General features: G+C 38.6%; 1 protein-coding gene across 1 annotated transcript in view; it reads left to right on the top strand.

Moving 5' to 3' along the window:
• The window catches only part of LOC149149477 (uncharacterized), a 90,084-nt gene that overhangs the window by 4,372 nt on the left and 62,404 nt on the right, over window positions 1-23,308 (top strand). Inside the window, exons 2-5 of the mRNA XM_089445348.1 lie at window positions 3,223-3,390; window positions 3,651-3,803; window positions 4,149-4,203; window positions 4,330-4,388. Of these exons, the coding sequence (XP_089301474.1) occupies window positions 3,223-3,390; window positions 3,651-3,803; window positions 4,149-4,203; window positions 4,330-4,388 (435 nt within the window). The remainder of the gene's footprint in view (window positions 1-3,222; window positions 3,391-3,650; window positions 3,804-4,148; window positions 4,204-4,329; window positions 4,389-23,308) is intronic.

Below are 23,308 nucleotides of genomic sequence, written 5' to 3'. Positions count from 1 at the left end.
AGTCCCTTATTGGTCCTCATGACTCCTAATTCCAACAAGACTCCCTCCATTCGTGAGTTGTTCATTATTTCAGGTCAAATACTTTAATTTGAAGACTTGAGCTTTGAGTTGATTTTAACTGTGCAAAGGCACTAAAGGATCTTCACTTCCAATGTCATATTTGAGGGATCTAATCTCCAAGAGATGCTTCTTCAACTTGCTGTTTTGACCTTTCTTAGAGAGTTTTGTTGAAATCTTTTGAAGTTATCTGGTACTCCTCTTAGAGTTGCTACTATTAGGCACATGTATTGGCAATAATTGCACTGCTGACTTAAGTAGCTATAAGCTTACCTTTTTTTCGAAAAGAAATTGTAATTTCATTATAATAAATAAAATTGCATTCATCACATGCTTCTCAGCATGTCTTAGTATTTTCATTAGAGTCCCAATAAGATGCATATGATGATACAGAATATTTCTATACATATAATTCCTCATCAATCACAACCTGAACATATAGGCCTGTTAGAGACTTTCCCAAAAAGACATCCCAGATGCTTCTTCAACTTGCTGTTTTGACCTTTCTTAGAGTTTTGTTGAAATCTTTTGAAGTTATCTGGTACTCCTCTTAGAGTTGCTACTATTAGGCACATATGTATTGGCAATAATTGCACTGCTGACTTAAGTAGCTATAAGCTTACCTTTTTTTCGAAAAGAAATTGTAATTTCATTATAATAAATAAAATTGCATTCATCACATGCTTCTCAGCATGTCTTAGTATTTTCATTAGAGTCCCAATAAGATGCATATGATGATACAGAGTATTTCTATACATATAATTCCTCATCAATCACAACCTGAACATATAGGCCTGTTAGAGACTATCCCAAGAAGACATTCCAAACATTCGCAAAATATTTCAACATACATTCTCATAACTAACCTTAGTATCAGTCTCTTCAACTGATCACTTGTTTCTGATGCTCACGCATGTGAGCTTCTACAACATTATACAAAAATTATTTCACATTTGAAAATCATAAAATAGTCCTTATGTGCCCAATTACTGCAGAAAATTCAAGAAAGAAGATGATCATATTCCTAGGACTGTCCATCAGATTGTCAAATATGCCAATGAGCAGCATCCAGCAGAAGATCAGCTTTGGATAATCCATATGCCAATTCATTTTGTTCTTCGTAAACACGATGAAAAGAAATATGATGAAAGCTAGTAGCAACATTTTGAATTTTTTAAGCTATATTCTTACCTTACCATCAATGCTAAACCATCAAGAATCTTGGCCATTCATAGAGTTCTATTGAATTCCCTTTCAGTTATCTAGTATTCCTCTTATAGCTGCTACTGTTAAGCACGTATGACAATAATTTTACTGTTACATTTTAGTAGCTATAATCTTACCTTACCATCATTCCTAAACCATTTATGTGTAAATGGGCTTTTAGCCTTGCCTCCATTAGTGGAAACCTTAAATATCTAGTTGGGATTTTATCTTAAAATTTTAAGAGGCTGACTAGCACAGATCCATCCTAAACCTGGATCTATTAAGCACTGAGAGGGATAAAAAAAATGAGGTGCAAACCTCTCGTTTCCCTAAAAAATACGGGGCCAACATTTATATATGCCAGTTTATTATTATTATTGTTCATGGTTTCTTTCTTTCCTTTCTTTTTAACATTTGGCATCTGACACCGTGTTTTTTTTCCATTTTCTTTTATTAATGTGACACCCATTACACATGTCCTCCTGCCAGGCTATATAAGCACCTTGCTTTTCTCGATGCGATGAGAAATCATGCAATACTTCCCTAAATTGCTTAGCCTCTCTGATGAAAATCTTACTTGAATCCTAGGGAAGGTATTAAAGAAGACTTTTCATTATTGACTTCTTCCTTAGATGCCCATAGGCAATAATTTAACACTTCTAAATTGTATATCCTCTTTGGTTGATGCTTGTCCTACTTTTGAAGAGTGTTGGCTACAACTTCTAGATGAGTTAAAGTGTCTGCTTCTGCATTGATTTGGGTCGTCTTGAATCTTTGGATATTCCCTGAAAGCATAGCCACTTGGAGTATGTATTTATTGTATATTCTTATGCATTTTTACTCCCAGGAAGAAAAATCTTTATATTTGATATGTATAATCAGATAGCTATCTGTACATTTCTTCTTCTCTTTGAAGCTTCCTTATTTTATTTTATTGGATACATGGTCAAACTTAATTGTTCTTCCACAACTTTACACTCTAAGGACTACTGTCAACAGTTAAGCATAACTCAACCAGTTGAGAACAATGGTTGACAGGCTGTGCTCTATTCTTTACCTTCTTGTGACAAAATGTATTGTAATAAACTGCCCCTTATATCCGTTGGTAGCACAAACATTATACAATGTTCCAAAATTTGGGTACACAGGTGCACATGCTTGTGGGGATGCATCTTGAGGAGATGTGGAGAGAAACCCGATATTTCAGAGGACATCACATGTGATTTTGGGGCAAATTTGAAAAATAAATGAGATTTGTTATTAATAATTCATCATAGATGTATACAATTAAAATAGCAACATCCATGATCCAATTGGCAATTACACAGAGGAAATTGGTATCCAAAATAGGAGAATCTTTCATTCCCCTCATTAGTTGCAATTTGCAAATTAGACTGCATTATCATGTGTAGCCATTTTAGTCGAAATTCTGATCCATGAGACAGATGAGAGATGTGACCAGAAGTAAAGAACCACTTTTTAGCAGATCAGTATGTGAGAGAAGTTGGGTTTAATGGACATACTGTTTGCAAATCTGCATACCCATCTTTGTTCCATACGCCTTAATAATTCAAATACATTATGGTTAATTTATGTTGTCTATTTAACCTTAACATGCAAAATTTATAGAATGGTATGAATCTAATATGATAATGCAACCTAGAAAGATATAACTCCAAATGGATAAAAGGGAAAACTCTGCAGTTTAATGAGCTTCTTGATTGTACATATGGCATAAATCATTCTTACATTAATGTTTTTATAGTAGATTGTTTGAATGGCACGTGTAGTATGTTAACGATCAGACATTGGTAAACTGATTGTGGGACATTATTTAAGATCTTTAAGGGGTTCTCAGCAAATGGACTGTTTGGTGCATATGCATGTACTAAAAGAGCTTGGAAAAGCTGTGGATGAATTTGCACTCTACTGATAATTATATTATCTGTATTTTGCTAGCTATGGGAATTAAAAATTATGCAAAGTGGAGCAGTACAAGGTCCAATAGAAAGGGCAGCTAACCCTCCTAGAGGAGCAAATGTCCCTACACCGGTGCATGATCTCAATGTGCCATATGAGCCGACAGAGGAATATGAAACACCTACAGCAGAGATGCTTTTTCCTCCTGTAAGTTTTTATTTGTGTTGCTCAGTTTCATCTATTTATTTCCATAGCTGGTTCATGTTCTATTAGTATAGAATGTTACTTCTGTTGCATTGTTGTATTTTTTCAATGGTTTGAGAAATTTATGTGCTCAAATAGGTGGATGCTATTTAAAAGGCCTACTTGCAAAATAAGCCGAGTGTAACATATTAAATTTGATTGGCTAGTTGAGCTGTAATTGTTACATATAAATTTTTTGTTAACTCCTTTGCTGTCTCTGACAGACACCTTTGCCGACCCCTATCCAGACTCCGTTGTCAGGAATTCCAGAGCCAGTTATGTATCAGTACATGCCACAAGGTCCAAGTGACTTTACTAGTATGCCTGACTCAGGGTTGGGAGGGGATATAAAAATGGGAAGGCCTGCAGTCTATATGGTAAGTGTAAACACTATGTATGTGAAGACAGCTTTTCATCATTGTTCAGTAAAAGAGAAAAATATGCCATCTAGCATGGGCTTTTTGTTTTCATGCACCGATTTAGACATGTGCAAATAGAGGCTACATGATTTCCTTGTCCAGGTATCTGGTTCTTGCAGGGCTTTTGGTTGATGTATGAAATGTATTGTTTGAGTTATATTTTGCTTAATCACCTTGACAATTCCGTGTATGGATTCTTTACTTGTCATTGTATGTATAAGTCTTATGCAAAACTTGATTTATGTATAAGTTTTTGTGAATCTTGATTTGATGTTCTTTATGTATTTTTTTATATAACTGCAGCAACAGCCTTCTGCTTGGATGAATCAAAGGCCACTTGGTGTTGATGTTAATATAGGTATAATAGCGCAAGTGTTGGTATAATAGACATGATCTGCTGCTTTTGTTTAAGCATTTGCATACGAAAATGCAAATTAAGCAGATACTTGGATGCTCGTTGATGTTTACTTGTGGGCCACTGCAGCTTATGAAGAAGGGAGGGATGAGGATGAAGCAGGGATTACTCAGCCTCCAATGACAAAGGTTATTTGTTGTCCCTTAAGAATCTGTGAGCTTGGAGGGCCACAGTAACATATATATCTTATAAAGATACGTTGCCTGTTAATAATAATGGGTCCCCTTGATTTTTGTTTTACTTGCTTTATTGCCATGTGCATATAGAAACTACTATATCATTCAACATAATTGCTCAAGTTAGTTGTTATTCTCAGTGGCATCTGTATTTTCCTTTATTTGATCCTCATTTTAGTGATTCGTACTGCAAATCAAGTGTGGGCCTTTTTGTCAAATCCTTTCTCTGTTAAAATAGTTTTTAAAATGGTTGATATAACTCAAGTTGCCTGGTTTGTGTTTGAACTCAACGATAATAAATTTTGAAAACATTTCCCATAAAGTTTAAGAATTATATCTATATAAATTATATATTTTAAATATAAAATAAAGTTAAAATGATCAATAAAAGTTATTAAAGTGTAACTTTTTTGTTCCAGGGGAAAAGGTCATGTTATTTTATTATATATAGCAAAATTACCAAAGTAGATGCTGATAAGCATTCCTGAATTTGTTTTTAGCCAGATTATACATGACTGATCTAGTAATATTTTTTACATCAGCTTAAAACCAGGGTTAATGAAGATATTCTGTGGAGTGATCTTGGAGTTTTTCCAAGTTCCCTTTTCCAATGCCAGTCCAGCTTGGGATAATCGGTCAGCTTCTTTGTTCCTGCTTCTGTAAACATGTTCAAAGTTGATGTGAGAGAATGCTGTAATGCTGCGTTTGATGTCTTGATGTTTTGAAATCCCCGTAGATTTGAAGGTGGGAAATGTCTTTTTTCCAAGCCAAAATGATAGAATAAGCATGAGGGCCAATAATTCACAGAGATTATTTGTTTCATTTCCTATGCCAGCAGAAAGGAGATAATATGAATAAGCATGAGGGCCAATAATTCACAGAGATTATTTGTTTCATTTCCTATGCCAGCAGAAAGGAGATAATATGATCTTCCAATAGGTGTAGGATACCTCTAGCTCCTCCCCAAATGGGGATCCCTTGAAATGCTCCATCAAAATATAGTGAGAGAGAGGGCTTTGAAGTTTGATGTTCCATTGTTTGAGCTCCATCTTTTAAGACCCTTCTCATGAATTGAAGAGCCATTCCATGTGTTTTTCATTCTTATGACAGTCTGCTTCACTCCATACCTCTTCTTGTGCAGTTACAGGGCAAGATCTAGTGGAAGTTTGTTTTTGAGTCTATCTTACGAAGGAAACATTTGTCACTCTTAAAACTTCTGTCAAGGGCTTTGTTGCTCAAGAGGACCCACATGATTTTTTTTACTTTTGTTGGGCATTTGAACTTCCAAAGCTTTTTCCACTATTGGGCTTGTTGCTTTTTGTTGTTCCCCTGAGCTACCGCTTTATTTCCAATTTCTGGCTTCTAGTTTCTTGTGGATTTAGGGACCAAATAAATTGATCCTCTTCTCTAGTTAAGTTTGCAAAGGAGCATCGGAGCTTTTGAGTATAGTTCTCCTAAGTGACTACATCTTTTTTTGGTCATTGTCCGGTCTCATGTACAATGCTTTGAATTTGAGGTTGTTGAACGTCGTATTCATCATTGAGACTCGTGAGAACCGTGTTTGATCTCTCCTGGACATCATTGGATACCATTGATTCTCAACATGCAGACAATAGATAAGGAGATTTGATTACATCAAAAGGTGCTTTCTATAGCTTTTAGTGCGAGGAGGATGTGCGATTCATTCTGTGCTCAACATGGAGTTGGCACGTGGCATTTGTAAAAGATATTAATAACGAGAAATTATTTCAATGTCTGCCATAAATACAATATTTTGATTTCCACCTTAAGAAGGTGAATAATTGAAAGTAACAAAATTCTTATTAATATGTACTTTTTACATCCTAGTATGAGAGGTGTAATTCCTTCATTGTTCAATATATATATAATATATATTATGGGGAAATAAATCAACCCCTCTTAGCTTGGGGCTAGAGTGAGGTGTTGGTACTAGGCCAGCCCACAAGTATACTCACTTAAGAGTTCACAAGGCATTATTTATCATGTTGCTAGCGGGGGTTTGAACCTAGGAGGTATGTATGTATGTATATTAATAACAAAAAAATAAAAATAAAAAAATATTTCTATATTAGTAACAAGTAAAATATTTAAGAAATATATATATAGTAAGTAAATGTAAAATGTTAAAACTTCTTATTACACAATAGGTGCTTTTGTTTGCCTTGGTGTTTAATACGTAGTTGATGCCTAACATTTAAAAAAACATTTAAATGTGATCCAGACTTAAAATATTTCAATGTTTAGTAAAATATTTCAATAACAACTATATATAATATAAAAAGAGCAATTGAAAGTAAAACATTTCTTATTACACTGATAAGTGCTTTCTACATCCTAGTATGAGAAATATGTATAAGTGAATGCATGGTGCGTAAAAGATATATTAATAGCAAACAAATAGTTCAAACACAATATTTCCATGTCCAAGGCTTTGCTCATGGACACTCTTGTTCGACCCACAATTCTATATGGGTTCAAGGTTTTAACCTAGTTTACTAGAGTCCTATTGTTCCTTAGTAGAGAGTCCTATTGTTCCTCAATAGAGAGTACAAATCATCCTCTTTCATTGCTTCGTTAGGTGCAAGTAGACAGTTCCTCAGGCCATGATCCTCTTAAGTTTGGCGCTCAGCCTTTTGGACTTGAGATAATGTTCAGTCTTGTCTCACTTCTATATTGGGTTTAGAGCTTTATTGATATAATGAAGGGGCATGATCTATATCCATACTTGACCTATTGTTAATTAGAGTTTGTTGCAATAAATAGCCCTTCAACTTGGTCTTGATTCTTGTACATTGTTGTCTTGGATCTACTTGCTTCAAGCGATATTATGTTGGACCAACATCCACAAATATGTCTATAGGCAATATGTATAGGTCACTTGTATAAACACTTCGAGTGGGTTACGTTCAAAGATGGCCTTCTATGTTGAGCACTTGATGACAATGAGGGATGGATTCGTTGTGCGTCCCTAGTACATGCTTCACCATTGAATGTTTTCCCTTCTAATCCCCTTGGGATAGTTTAAAGTTAGCTCTCCTAGACTGCAGATTGATATTGAGTGCTAGATAGATCAATTAGACAAGATTTTCTAGATGCGTCATTAGCGAGATATTGAGACAAAGGAGCACTATATCTTTTGTTGCCCCATTTATTATGAGATCCATGGGAGATCTTATTGCTTGATCAAAAGGATCTAGACCCTATCCAGTTTCTCTTGGTACTTAGATCGAAGATGTTTATCCCTTTACATGCAAGTGGCACTCAAACTTCGTGCCCTACTCTCAAGCATCCTTTGTTTAATCTCATTTTTAGATTTGAAGAAGCCAATGTAGCTCGATAAAGACAAATAACAAAGGAGGTCAAGCTTATAAAACTTAGAAGCCAAGTGAGAGATGCATGGTAGAAACCTAGATATATCACAATGAGCCAAAGATATAATCAACTCACTTGATTGAAAGCCTTTGAGAGATCAACCTTTAGCTTTAGAGATTTTTGTTTCTTGGTTTTCATTGTATTAACCCCTTGTGCTACTCCCATGGCTACGTGGATTTGTCTTCCTTTTAGAGAACCAAATTTCTCGAAGGAAATCTACTTCCAGTTGGTGCCTTTCTATCTATGAGAAAAGGTTTTGGAGATTTCTTTTTGTATATGTAATTACATAAAGATATGGGTTTGAATCTCTCATAATTTGTAGGGTTGTCTAAGGAATTATGGCAATGAATTGAATTAGATGCTATTATTTTTGACCTTATAATCATATTTCTCCAGGTTGGCAAGAGCTTTGCACGGATGCTAGTAGTTTTGTAGTCTGTAGCTCAATTAGTTCATGGTGGAGCCAAGGTAGGAGCATTGGGTGGCGACAAAATACCTAAGCACATGTTTTGTCGCCACCCAATGCTCCAACCTTGGCTCCACACTGAGACTCCTCAAGGAGAAATTTAGGTTACCCTCTAAAATGACTAAATTGTTTTTAAATTCACTAAATTGTTTTGTAGCCAAAATTTTTGAAGTAGATTTTCCTAACACTCTTGCTTTTCTGCACAAGGACTATAAATATTAATGTTGTTGAGTTCTTTTGCCAATTCCAGTGTGTTAATTTTAGGTATGTTCTATGCTAGAGCAATTTATTGCAATTTTCACAGTTAGCTTCATATCTTTTCTAGATTAGCAATCACATCAGCATTAAAGTAAACTGCGGATAGAACATAAACATAAATCGCAGAAGACAAGCCAAGACAAGAGGACACAAGATGTGGCGCTAGCCAGGGACAAACTCCAATGCGGGGAAACCCTTGATCAATTCTTCCTTTATGTTCTTCAAAGTTCAGCAGAGAAAGAGAGAGAGATAGTACATTTACAATAGAAGTCAACACCTTGACTTTTGATATCTGCATGAGATCAGTTGAAGACATTGCTTCAACTGATTCTCTAAGGTGACTCCACCTCTCATAGAGTTGTATTTTGTCCATTTGTTGCACCTTATCGTGTAGCGCCATGCTGTACCATGATTGAGCTGCTCTCATTTGCTCTCATCATCATGCTACCCATTAAGCTGCATCTTCCATCATCATGCCTTCCGTTGAGATCATCATGATGCACATTCACATTAGTGCCATCGAGATCAAGTTTGTGAGATCATCTTTAATACCACCATTCATTGAGATATGAGAGTTATATCGAGATCAAGTGATGATCCTATAACTGCCATAAAACTGTAATTAAGAACATATCACAGAGATCATTCTTTGTCATTGAGTAAGTCATCCTTGCAGATGACAAGATATATTATGAAGATAATAGGTCCGAATATCCTTCGTTGTAATACCGAGATCATCTTTATGTCATGACTGTCTTACTGTTCCATCTCCATCCGAAGTTCTGTATCTACAAGAGTATGATGTCAAGACTGCTCTTATTCATGCGAAATTAGCCCAACACTGGAATGTCGAGATTGTCCAATCCTCATGTCACTGTTGTGTCTATACACTCCAGTTATCTGAGGTCTTGACTGTGACTGCACCTAATACCCAATCGAGGTGCAGTCAAGCCCTAGATTTGGACCTGCTCCTTCATGCGAGTTTAGAGAGAGGAATGCGAGATTGTTACCTCAATTGTTGATGCCCTTAGACAAGTTCTGTTTCTCCTTCATTCCGGATACCCTCATATCTTGACTGCGGCTTCAAGCTTTGATTGCGGCTCCATGTCTAGATTGCGGCCTCATGACAGCGACTCCTTCCATGTGAAATCACAGAACCATCCGAATATTTCCATGCGTGAGTTCTGTGCTTCTATGGCTGTGTGAACAGGTCTCCTTGCTGCGTATTAGGTGTCTCTATTTACTACGTTTAGGGCTGTTTGGACAGTGCCTCCATTAACTGCGTATGGATGTCTCCATGACTTGCATATATCTGACTCCATGAACTGCATATGGATGCCTTCATGAACAACGTGTAAGGAGACTCTATGCCCTGTGTATAACTGTGGTAGGGCTCCTTCCAACTGTGGCTTCACCATGAACAGCGTATAAGGTTTCCATAACTGCGTAAGAGTCTTTATTGACTGCGTGTAAATGACTGCGTTGGATTAGGGCATCATCTGCAGCTAGGGCATCATACTAGGCCAGCGTATTCTTTAGTGTCTCTCCAAAAACCCAAGACGTGGAGAGGAGATCACATTAAGAGGATGTCTAAATGACTTCAAGTCCTCTTCTATTTATACTAAAACATAGATGATGAATAGACATGTCTATTGGGCTTCTGAGCCTACTCAAGTTGCTGGCCGACTTGACAATTTGTCTTATAACATAAGTAAATTCATAACTCCATGAATACTTATTGGAATCGGATGATCCTTAGATCAAAATTACACCTCTCGATGAGAGGGATCGAATAAAAATATCAGCTGCGATAAATAAGATGACCCACATGGAGTTTGGCCCTAGTTGCCAATTTTAACACTCCCTCTCAACTAGGGAGAACTCCATCCATTGATCCATATGTCCAACTGTCCTATCTTTGCCATTAGTGCCCTGCGCTGCTCTGCTCTGCTCTTGCTTTGCTTTGCTCTGCTGAACCATGAAGAAGAAGAATTGATTGAGAATGTGTCATACCATTCTCCACTGACCTGAAGTCAGTTTCAGAGTGTGTACCACTGGTCCCAGACCAGTGCTCAACCAACCCAAAGTCAGTGTCATAGTATGTACCACTCTCACTGGTCCCAGACCAGTCCTCTACTGACCCGAAGTCAGTTTTAGAGTGTGTACCACTGGTCCCAGGCCAGTCCTATACTGACCCAAAGTCAGTTTCAGAGGGTGTACCACTGGTTCCAGACTAGTCCTCAACCGACCCAAAGTCAGTGTCATAGTATGTACCACTCTCATTGGTCCCAGACCAGTCCTCTACTGACCCGAAGTCAGTTTCAGAGTGTGTACCACTGGTCCCAGGCCAGTCCTCTACTGACTCGAAGTCAGTGTCATAGTGGGTACCACTCTCACTGGTCCCAGAGCAGTATCATTGATCCCAGATCAATGAAGGTCATCTTAGCTTAGGGAGTATGGTAGATACAACGATGCGTCCATCAGTACTACTATGGTCCCTATCCTCATTTCCCTGCTCATTGATCAGATGAGAGGTACTTCCCATGGCCCCAGACTGCATGGGTAGGATGCCTCGATAAGAGAACTAATCATCCTATCCATAGGAGAGCGAATCATCCTGTCCACAGGAGAACGAATCATCCTATCCCACAAGAGAGTGAATCATCTTGTCCTTAATTGCCACGGAGAACGAATCATCCTGGCCCATAGGAGAACTAATCATCTTGTTCATAGCTCACCACCAGGGGAGGGTGAGTCACCCTGTGGTCGTATGTTGCTCCAGTAAGCACTCCAAGCCCCCAGAGCTCCCGGAGCTCAATGTATGCAACATGCAAGACTCTTTTACAAGGATCTCTCGACGACTCCAAATCGTTCAGGAAGATCACATATTTGATCTTTCCCTGGGGCTTTGACAAAATGATGGCGACTTGTACATCAGTCTTAATGCGATGGAGCCTCCCTGCTCATTGGCTCACCATATCCCAGATAAGGTAGTATATGATGTCTATCTGCTGGAGCAATCATCGAATACGGGATTCCTCAATAATTGAATCCTGCCGCTGGTTGTCACAGAGAATCACAGTGGTATTTATCATGTGTAAAAACAACTCACTGAAGAGCTTAGGTAGCTTCATGCGAGGTCATACTTGTAGTTATGTATCCGGTCTCGGCAGTGCTTATAACAACCGACTTCTGCTTCTTGCTCATCCATGATATCGAAGCAGAATCCAAAGAGAACCAACACTAAGAAGTGCTCTAGTGATCCTCCACACTGCCTGTCCAGTCAGCATTCGAATAATCATGCAGTTTCATATTTCCAGTAGTGTATCTCAATCCATGAGAGATTGTGCCCTGAAGATATCTCAGAAGATTCTTGGCACCAATCCAGTGAGGCTCAACCAAATATGAGCTCACCATGCTAACTGCAAAACATATGTCCAAACAGAAGTTCACCAAGAATATCAACGCAAATGAGTTTATGAAACTCAGAGGCATTTCCCAAATCTGGTCCGACATCACTACCATATAACCTCTGAAAGTTAAGATCTTTGAGGTAGTCACAGGCTTGTAGTTTATCATTTCACATTTGGAATCCAACTCCCTCTTACTTATGCAAATGAGAGGGTCTGCACCTGTCAGAAATAGTTCGTCCGCATAAGGTGCCGGTATGAGAGGTCTATCATCCACAACCTTCGGGTAATGGTTTGGATCGGTTTCACTCCTAGTGAATCTCAGCTTCAACTATCAACCCTCTCATACTACGCCGGGGTGTTTTGCTTCAAGCCATAGAGGGCTTTCTTCCACATGTATACATGGGATTCTCGTTCATGAATCTCAAACTCCACGGGTTGTTCCAAACCTGTGGACCTACTACATGAGGGGAATGGTCCCCTTGTAAGATTTTCCTTTGGTACATCTCAGACATGTACTTTCATGCTTTTTTTGAATTCAGGCTTCCCTGTCACCATCTGACTCATAGATCTCTGGTGCTATGTGTCAATGGACATGGTCCCCAGTGGACTTCTTGTAACTTGATACAACCCTGAACTTCAAAAACATCTTGAAAATTCTATTTTCAAACACGTACCTTTCCATCGACGAGTGCCACCTTGAAACCTTCGACTTCCATTGCTGAAATAGACACCAGGTTTTGCTTGCGATTAGGTACAGAAAAGAGATTCTATAAATGAATTGAGTTACCCTCATTTAATTGAGGGATAACATTCCCTACACCCTTTTTGGAATAGGTGGCATTGGCCCCAAGTATAATCCCACGATTGTTTCCATCTCTACCAAATTAGAGAGTGCACCCTACTATCCGATGAAGTGCCTTGAAGCACTACTATCAATAAGCCAGATTCCCAAAGAATCTTAAGGAGAGGGCCAATACAAGATAACGCTTCTTTATCTTATCAGAAACAACATTTGATTCTTCATACCTGGGGTTCCTTGCTTTCTCTGAAGAGTTGGCCATTTCCTAGATGTCCCTGGAATGATTGTAATCAAGAGATGTGTCTCTGCCTTTCGGACACTCCTTCGCATAATGGCCGAACTTATTGCAACCAAGGCATCTGCCTTTCCTTCCACCCTTAGATCCGAACTTCCCAATGAAGTGATCTTTAGGTAGGCCATCAGAAACTTTCGTTGCGCCATTCTGATAATATTCTTTGCTTCGACTTCACCCTTGGTGAAGAGGGATGAGGAATCCACTGATCCTTTTGTCCTTTCCCTACTGTCTTCGGTGATTGCTCTTTCACTCTTACTTGGGCATTGTCTTCACCTCAGCTCTGATACCATGTTAATTTAGGTATGTTCTATGCTTATGCTAGAGCAATTTATTTCAATTTTCACAGTTAGCTTCATATCTTTTCCAAATTAGCAATCACATTAGCATTAAAGTAAATTGCAGATAGAACATAAACATAAATCGTAGAAGACAAGCCAAGACAAGAGGATACAAGATGTGGTGCTAGCCAGGGACAAAATCCAATGTGGGGAAAGCCTTGATCAATTCTTCCTTTATGTTCTTCAAAGCTCAACAGAGAAAGAGAGAGAGATAGTACATTTACAATAGAAGTCAACACTTTGACTTTTGATATCTGCATGAGATCAGTTGAAGACATATTGCTTCAATTGATTCTCTAAGGTGACTCCTTCAGCTCTCATAGAGCTGTATTTTGTCCATTTGCTGCACCTTACCGTGTAGCACCATGCTGTACCATGACTGAGCTGCTCTCATCTGCTCTCATCATCATGCTGCCCATTATGCTGCATCTTCCATCATCATGCCTTTCGCTGAGATCATCATGATGCACATTCACATTAGTGCCATCGAGATCAAGTTTGTAAGATCATCTTTAATACCACCATTCATTGAGATATGAGAGTTATATCGAGATCAAGTGATGATCCTATAATTGTCATAAGACTGTAATTAAGAACATATCACGAAGATCATTCTTTGTCATTGAGTAAGTCATATCCTTGCAGATGCTGATATATATTATGAAGATAACAGGTCCGAATATCCTTCGCTGTAATACCGAGATCATCTTTATGGCATGACTGTCTTACTGTTCCATCTCCATCCGAAGTTTTGTAGCTACAGGAGTATGATGTCAAGACTGCTCTTATTCATGCAAAGTTAGCCCAACACTGGAATGCCGAGATTGTCCAAACCTCATGTCATTGTTGTGTCTATACGCTCCAGTTATTCGAGGTCTTGACAAGTTTTGTTGCTCCTTCATTCCGGATACCCTCATATCTTGACTGCGGCTTCAAGCTTTGACTGTGGCTCCATGTCTATATTGCGGCCTCATGACAGCGACTCCTCTTCCATGTGAAATCATAGAACCATCTGAATATTTCCATGTGCGAGTTTTGTGCTTCTATGGCTGCGTGAACAGGTCTCCTTGCTGCGTATTAGGTGTCTCCATTAACTGCGTTTAGAGCTGTTTGGACAGTGCCTCCATTAACTGCGTATGGATGTCTCCATGACTTGCATATATGTGACTCCATGAACTGCGTACGGATGTCTTCATGAGCAGTGTGTAAGGAGTCTCTATGCCCTGTGTATAACTGTGGTAGGGCTCCTTCCAACTACAGCTTCACTATGAACAGCGTATAAGTTTTCCATAACTGCATAAGAGTCTTTATTGACTGCGTGTAAATGGCTGCGTTGGATTAGGGCATCTCTGCAGCTAGGGCATCATACTAGGCCAGCGTATTCTTTAGTGTCTCTCCTTCTCCAAAACCCCAAGACGTGGAGAGGAGATCACATTAAGAGGATGTCTAAATGACTTCAAGTCCTCTTCTATTTATACGAAAACGTAGATGATGAATAGACATGTCTATTGGGCTTCTGAGCCTACTCAAGTTGCTAGCTGACTTGACAATTTGTCTTATAACATAAAGAAATTCATAACTCCATGAATACTTATTGGAATCGGATGATCCTTAGATCAATCCTACACCTCTCGATGAGAGGGATCCAATAAAAATATCCGCTGCCATAAATAAGATGACCCACATGGAGTTTGGCCCTAGTTGCCAATTTTAACATAGTAAGTATAGGGGGATCCCCAGTCTAGAAGTAAATGCCCAAGCGTTTGAGAAAGATAAATGTCGAAAAAATATAGCTTAGGAACTTTTCACAGGTTATGTTTGGAAAAATGTGAGAAGTAGTTTGAGATATTTTTTATTTTTGGAAAGTAACACTATTTTCATAATGTAATTCTATTTTGTAATTCACTTTAGTAAAAAAGTGAAAAGTCTTATATTTAGTTGTTGAGTCTAAAACTTGTATTGCATGAATGGATGACTTAGACTAGGAGTAATCTAAAAAATAGACTATGGTTTTGGTATTCCATACAATGAGCTGGTTGAGCTTCCAAGAGAGTGAGAGAGAGAGAGAGAATGGAATTAGGCAAATGTGAATATGGGTTGTAGGTAGAGGTCTGACTTAGACTAGGAGTAATCTCAAAAATAGATTATGGTTTTGGTATCACATCTAATGAGCTGGTTGAGCTTCCAAGAGAGTGAGCAAGAGAGAGTTGGGAATTAGGTAGATGTGAATTTGGGAAGTAAGTAGAGGTCATACAAGGGTCCATATAGTTTCCTACAACCATATGGAAGTCCATACGGTTGCATGCACATGATCATGCAAACATGTACAATTGTACAGACAAGGCACACAGTCGTTAGTACAAACATACTATACAATCCATGTGAATAGATCATATAGTTCATACAACTAGGCTATATTGCTTGGTTTTGGCAATTTTTAGAGGTTTCCTTGTAAGTTTTTGAAGGAATGAAACATTAATTTTGGAGGAGTAATTACCTGTGCATATATGGCATTGTTTTATGCTTTGGCTATTTAATTTCTGGCTATTGTGTGATTGACGGTATGGTTTGAACTTAGTTCCAACATAATTAAATTTAGTGGTTTACATGTTTAATTTAAATCATAAGGACTTTAGTCACCTAGTCATGGAACTTTTATATGTTGCTAGAGTTATTTCTTTGATTCAGATTCTTAAGGAAGGACTAGTAGTTAGAGGGTTTCCAAACTAATTTTTAGATTTGGGAGTTTTAGTAGTAGATAATAGATATGAAAGATGGCATTAGCTAGCCTCAGGATTGAGGAGAGATTCTTATCATGGAAGGTGAGTGTCTCGTCTGTACCTTAACTTTCTACCAACATGATTTTGGGTAATGTGTGGTATGTGGACAGTGGGGCATCTCGATGTATGATAGTAGGTTGATAGTTTGTTTTGGCGTGGGGGGTGGTTGTTTGTACTAGGTCTTAGGAAGAACTTGCTTTAGTTTTTGGTTATGGAGGTTGAGGGTTTTCAATGGAGTTTATGGACCAACAATTATTAGATCAAGGGAATCTAGCCCAAATATAGCTTTAGGTAATAAGGGATTAGAGACGGCTACTATTTATATAGGCTATAGGGTGAACTTGTTTGAACATTGACACATAATGGTGACAACTAGTGCGAGTTGCGTATAAGAGGACGAATAAATTGCATCACAGGGAATTGATTATTTTGAGGGGGATAATATAGGTCTTTTAGAGTTTAATATTGAGTAGCATGGTGTATGGAGAGGGTGCATGCATAGCATGTCAAAGTTTCTTCCCTAAGCAACAAGCATAGGTCGAAGAGGATTCTAGATCTAGTGCATTTGGATGTTTGTGGACCATTGCCAATAACATCAATAATAGGAAGCATGTACCATGTTCCATTTATTGATGATTTCTCTTACTTTCTAAAGACCAAAGACGAGGTCTTTAACAAGTTATAGAAGTTCAAAAACTATTTGAAAGCTAGACAAGGAAGAAGTTTGAAGTCGTGAGATTGGACAATGGGGGAGAGTATACATACAAGGTGTTGAAGGGTTTCTACAAAGAGGCAAGAATTAAGAGGGAGTTGATAGTTTCGTACAAGCCACAATAGAATGGGGTTGTAGTGTAGGAGAATTGATCCATCATAGGGGCAACTAAAGCCATGATGCATGACTAGGACTTGCTAATGTTTCTTTGGTTAGAGGCATGCAATGTAGCAGTCTACATCCAAAATTGATTGTCTCACATGATCTTCGAGGACAAGGCACTAGAGCATGCATTCACTCGTGTGAAGCTATAGTAGATTCATTTCCACATATTTCATGACTAAGGCTTGTGATGTTACTTTGGGTAGAGTCATGCAACGTAGCAATCTACATCCAAAATTGATTGCCTTACGTGATCTTGGAGGGCAAGACATTGGAGAGGGCATTCACTATTATGAACCTATAGGTGAGTCATTTCCACATCTTTGGTTGTCTAGTTTGTATTGATGTACCAGTAGAGAAGAGGACCAAAGTTGGATCTCTCCAATATGGGTGCTAGAGCAAAGGAATATAATAATGAGTAGGGATGTAAGGTTTGAGGAATACTTTGCATCCAGGAAGTTGCATGACCATATTCCAGCGACAAAGGATGAGTAGTGGAAAACTGTAAAGGATGAGCCAGGGTCACTAATGGTTTCCAAAGTAGTACTACAACCTTTAGGTGAAGAGGGGAAGATTGTAGCCCTTTCCTCTCTTGTTCTTGATGGTTCACTCATACATTAGGGGGTGCTTTGGTGCATGTTGAGACTCTTAGGAGCACATTCAGATTTTTGAGTAGGAGACCTCTGAAGAAGTTTTTGGAGTATATGGCATACCATTCTAGATTGAGCCCTCTAGCTTTTAGCAGGTAGTTGACAAACATGTATGGTGGGATGCTAGGGGTGGAGTAGGACACCTCCATTATGAGAAATTATTTTTGGGACATAGTGTCAAGATTGGAGGGGAAGTTAGCTGTGAGTTCTAGGTGTCTCTACAAGAACAAACATGTTGCAAATGGTAGAATTGAGAAGCTCAAAGCAAGGTTTGTGGTGAGAGGGCTTTCCTAGAGAAAGGGAGTGGACTGCAAGGAGACATTTGCTCTAGTCAATAGGTACACACTTCCATTAGCGCAGTTATGTCCTTGGTTTCATTTATGGGATGGAGGATACATTAGACAAATGTGAAGATAACTTTCTTTAATGGGATCATTGAGGAAGAAGTGTACATAGAACAACCGTAGGGCTTTGATGTAAGTGGGAAGGAGTCCCATGTTTGATATACAGTGAACACCTTGAGTTAGTCCATGGTGGAGCCAAGGTAGGAGCATTGGGTGGCAACAAAACATGTGCTTAGGTATTTGTTGGGTGTTACCCCTCCTTTTAGTAGTGGTACATTGTGTAAAAATCTTTTGATGAATGGGGCAGTTTGTGGCATGGAATTGTCCTCCTTCATGATATGATTGGATTTTGATTGTTGGGAGATTTCATGTTTCTGAAGGTATCTAATGTTTTTAGATTTTTTGGGTCTGCCCCAATGTTCCACGGGGACACATCCCCCAGGGTGGGGTTTGCAGTCCCCACATTTCCCATGCACCTTGAGGAAACATTTCCCCATGTCCCCCTTTTGGGGAAACTTTGGGAGACGTAGGGGGGAACATTTCCCTAATGTGGGGATTGCATTCCTCCAAAATGGGTGCTTGTGGGTGTCCCTACTCAAAAAGTGATGGGTGTCCCCCTTGAATTTTGTTTGGAAGCAATAATTTGTAGGTGGGGAAACCTAATATTCAACCAATGCTATTATTAATTTTTAAAAGTAAAAGGATGAAAATGAAAAATAAAGGGGAATAAGGAGTGACACTTTTACTTAAATTTTTAACATTACCATTAATGCCTCAAGATGTTTGAGAGTGGTTTTGACGTCGCTGGATTTCATATGGAGAAAGTAGAATTTTAGATCCCACTCAAGATCTAGCAGACTTACCAATTTTTAGAATTTCTAGATTTGGGGCATTGCAACTTTACCATTCGTTTCTGTCATGTATTGTTGAAAATAGTACCAAGGAGAGGTGTTACTAGGCTTTTGTCCCCTTTAGCCTAGTGAGCACATAAATGACTTTTGTCTTGATGACATTTATGAGTTATATTAATGTCATGGGTGGAAAAGGGACTTAGAAGTGTTGTACCATGTACTTTTTCTAATATATGTTAAAATCACTTGTACTTTATAAAGTGACTTTATGTGAAAAGTTCTAAGTGTACCTTTCTAATATTAAAGTGAAGTGAAAAATCTCTTTATGAGAAAAATTTAGAAAAGGTACACAACTTGAAAAAGGTAGTAGGAGACTTTTAAGTGATGGGGCCAATGTATGAGGCGGGGTCATTTGGGAGAAATGATCTAAACCACACATCTTGAGATTTGAAGATGAAATCTCAACCATTGGATCCTAGGTTTAGGTAAAAGAAGAAAAGGGAAACTCATTCTTCACTTCACATTTGAGAGAGAGCATGAGGAGAAGAGAGGCCAAGGAGAAAACTTCAAGGAGGAGAATTTGCAGCTGAGAGAAAGGGGCTCAAATTCCAAGGAGATTGTACAAACAGCAGCATGATTTTCTAGGAGAAAGAGGCAGCACGAAAATCGAGGAGTTGAGGCACTAATTTCAAGGAAACAACATGAAAATCGAGGGGACAACAATAAATACTCAACACAAATTTTGAGGCAGGAGGCACAAAAATCGAGGAAGGAAACAACATTGTTTGAGCCTGAGGCTTTGAGGGTTTTAAGACCCCTTTTTCTTCTTTGACTAGGTTCGATGGAGGTGATCGCACCCTACCTAGTCACCCTTTCTCCTGTTCTGGCACAGGTCATTGGAGCAGTCTGGTCTGGTTTAAAAATTGAAGATTATCCTGTTTTAAAAATTGAAGCAGTTCATTGTGGTATTTATCTGGTCAAAGCCAGTGGAGATATTTCTGAGAGTGGTCAAGTCCTGGGTAGCAGGATTCCCGAAGAAAACTCCTTGGACAGTGGGCTATCCTGAAGCGTATAACGATCCTACTCTAAGGATGTAGGACTAAATGAATTATTCCCGGTTCACGTCAGATTGTTTTGGAGTTGAGAATTAACCCTCTGTGGCAGAGTGAAGCCTGTGTATTGGTAATCAAGCAACGGTTTAGTCGGAATAACCCACCCTGAAAAGCTAAGGCCGAGGTAGGGTTCCATCTGTGGTTCCTATATCGTAGGTCAACAAGGATTACAATGATTGTCTCCAAACTGCATTTTGGGGGGTGTGAAGCAAGACGGACTAGCGGAGCCTTTTTGGTGACAGAGTGGGACCTGTCACATTGTGTAACTGCAGAAAGGATTTGGTAGCTGTGGAAGAGGTAAAAGAAGAATTCCAGGACAGTCTGTAGCTGTTGGAAGCTTTTTGGTAATTGTAGAAGAAAGGGGAGATCACAGGTTAACTTCCTACATGTGTGCTGAGTAACAAGAAAGTTGTGAAGGCAGCCCTTGAGCAAGAAGGTTTTCCAGACTGTTTGATGGCGGAACGTCAACTGGGCAGCTTACCTTGCAAGCAGATTGGGAAGTGCTATAGTTGTAATAGTGACTCATCCCTACTGTTGCTGCCTTTGAGGATAGCGTCCCCACAGTTAAGACACTATGTTGTGGCGTCTCACAGAGAGATGACACGAGCTCCTATTGCTGTGAGCTCAGAACAGTACGTTAAATAGTAGAGTTATGTAGTAACACTTATGTTGAATATCATAGTGCAGAGGAATTGGAAAATTGGAAAACTGGTTTACTGAATATTGGCACTGCAAACCGGGTAAATTGCTGTCTTGGGCAGTTTGCCCTAACTTACTGTGTTGCTAAAAATCTTTTGCTGTGAGAGATATTAATTGCTATTGAAAATCCCAATGTTATTCAATGATACCTACTGTCAGATGAATTAATGAGGGTGTACTACTGTTATGAAATCTTTTCTGACTTATTGAGGGAAACCCTAGCCAAGCTAAAAACCCTAAGGGCAAAAATTCCCTTAGGATACCATAGTAGGCCACATCTAGGTTCAAGTTTTGCACCTGAAAATTTGCAGTTATAGATTGCTCAGACTGGTGAGCGATCAAACGATGTGAGTTGGTGATTATTGGATATATCAGTTATCATAAGAAAAAGTATCTTCACTCTTATCAACTGCCACGAGGCTTGGAACTCAACAATTTAATGGGAGTTTCTGTCCAAATAGGTTTGCTTTCTGTATAAGGGGTGGGGGAAGGAATTGACTTAAGGCAACAATCCAATCATAGTCAGATATTGGAAGCAGGCAACTGGAAGTGGTGTTTGAGTGTCTTAGTTTGATCATTGAAAGGATATGTGGGCTACACGACCCCTACAGGTGTTAATCTTTTATGTTATCTCCTATTAATAGGCAGATCTTTCATGATAATTGATAAAGCAGACAGGACTTTTAGGCCTCAGCAGACATCTGCTCTGGAGCCTAAACAATGAAGTCTTTTATTTTGGTTTTAGTCTCCATAGCTTGTTAATTGGACATGAAGAAGACACCTTGGGCATAGAGTCTAGACGCTTATAACCATTATATGGTGTATGCTTGGTGAGGACCTTAGATATATTCCGTTTCTAATCTTATCAACATGACTAGGGGGCTTGTAGGATAAGCTTGATGTAAAGTTTTGTTTTTCTAATACCTGGAGAAACTCCTATATTTCAGACACAACACAGGGGACGAAGATGTGCAGGACATGTAAACCCCTGAAGATAATTATATAAAAATTAAAAACAAAGTAATAATTTTATATTATGGTTAATAATCACAAATAAAACATGATGCTATGTGGGTCTGATTTTGCTAGTGTTCCACAGGGACATGTTCTCCAAAAGTGGGACATCTGGAATACTTCCCTGGGCTTCTAGGATGAGCTTGATGGAGGAGTTTTGTTTCTGGAATGGCTGGAAGAATCCTATATTTCAGGCACAACACAAGGTATGGTGTACAGGACATGTAGATCCCTCAAGAAAACTGTATAAAAAATAAGGACAAACTATTAATTTTATATCATGATTAATCATCACAAATAAAATATGATACTACATGGGTCCGATTTTGTCCTAAGATAGGGGATAGAGCTTTGAGGAGTTTGTGACCTTGGTAATTTATGGTAATATTAAATTATACTTTATCATGCCTTTTCTATCCTTTTATTTGAATTTTTAACATCAACATGTTTCAGGATGTTTGCGAGTGATTCCAACCTCACTGGACTTCATATGGAGAAAGTGGAATTTCATATCCCAATCAGAATTTAATAAATTATTTCAGGAATTTTAGGATTGGCAGGATTATAGCATCTCCATTAGATTCACAATGATGAATTTACGTTGTTATTGTTGGGATTATATTATAATTATTTTTATTTTTACAATTTTAAAGATGGGGATCCCTGTGCTAGGGATGCTGATGCCCCCTGCCCCTTGAATTTCGTTAAAATTTGGTGGTGCTCCCACATGTCTGCCATGTGCATCTCCCTGCCACTCCTGCATTCCCCCCCATCCTGGAAACTTAGTGGAACATTGGATTTTGCCTCACAGAGGGCTAAATAAGTTTTAATAGAGGTCTAATTTGAGATGCAAAGATTTATTTCTGCACAGAAAACTATGAAAAAAATAAGAACAAACTAATAATTTTATATCATGATTAGATGCAAAGATTTATTTCTGCACAGAAAACTATGTAAAACATAAGACAAATAAAACATCACAAATAAAACACGATACTACATGGGTCTAATTTTGTCCTAATATAGGGAATAGAGCTTTGAGGAGTTTTTGACCTTGGTAATTTGAATTTTTAACATCAATATTAATTGTTTCAGGATGTTTGAGAGTGATTCCAACCTCACTGGACTTCATATGAAGGATATCCTCATGTCTGCCATGTGCGTCTACCTGCTGCTCTCACATTCCCCTATCCTGGAAACTTGGTGGAACATTGGATTTTGCCTCACAGAGGTTCAGATTTGAGGTGCAGATATTTATTTCTTCACAGAAACATCGAAGGGGTTGGCTTACAGGATGCATGGATTTGATTTCCAACTGTAGAGGTTTTATTTGTAACTGCAGGATTCTGATTTTATGTGGCAGTAGTTTGGTTCTATGTTGAAGTGGTCTGACCTGGCAGTTCAGACGGGTGACTCGAGTTACACTGGAGTGAGCCCAATTTTGTATGGCAGATGTTTGTCTGGATATCCCATTGTTTTTCAGTATTGACAGTATGCTTAACACTCAGTTGCCTAGCCATTTTTAAGAGGACAGATTTATGTTAGAAGGCTTATATGCATGCCCAACAATCCATTGTATGGCTTGG

Source organism: Pinus tabuliformis, chromosome 9, assembly GCF_031772625.1.
Source record: "Pinus tabuliformis cultivar Carrire ecotype Pingquan chromosome 9, CPIR1, whole genome shotgun sequence".
Lineage (NCBI taxonomy): Eukaryota > Viridiplantae > Streptophyta > Pinopsida > Pinales > Pinaceae > Pinus > Pinus tabuliformis.
This window is presented reverse-complemented; position numbering and strand designations above follow the sequence as displayed.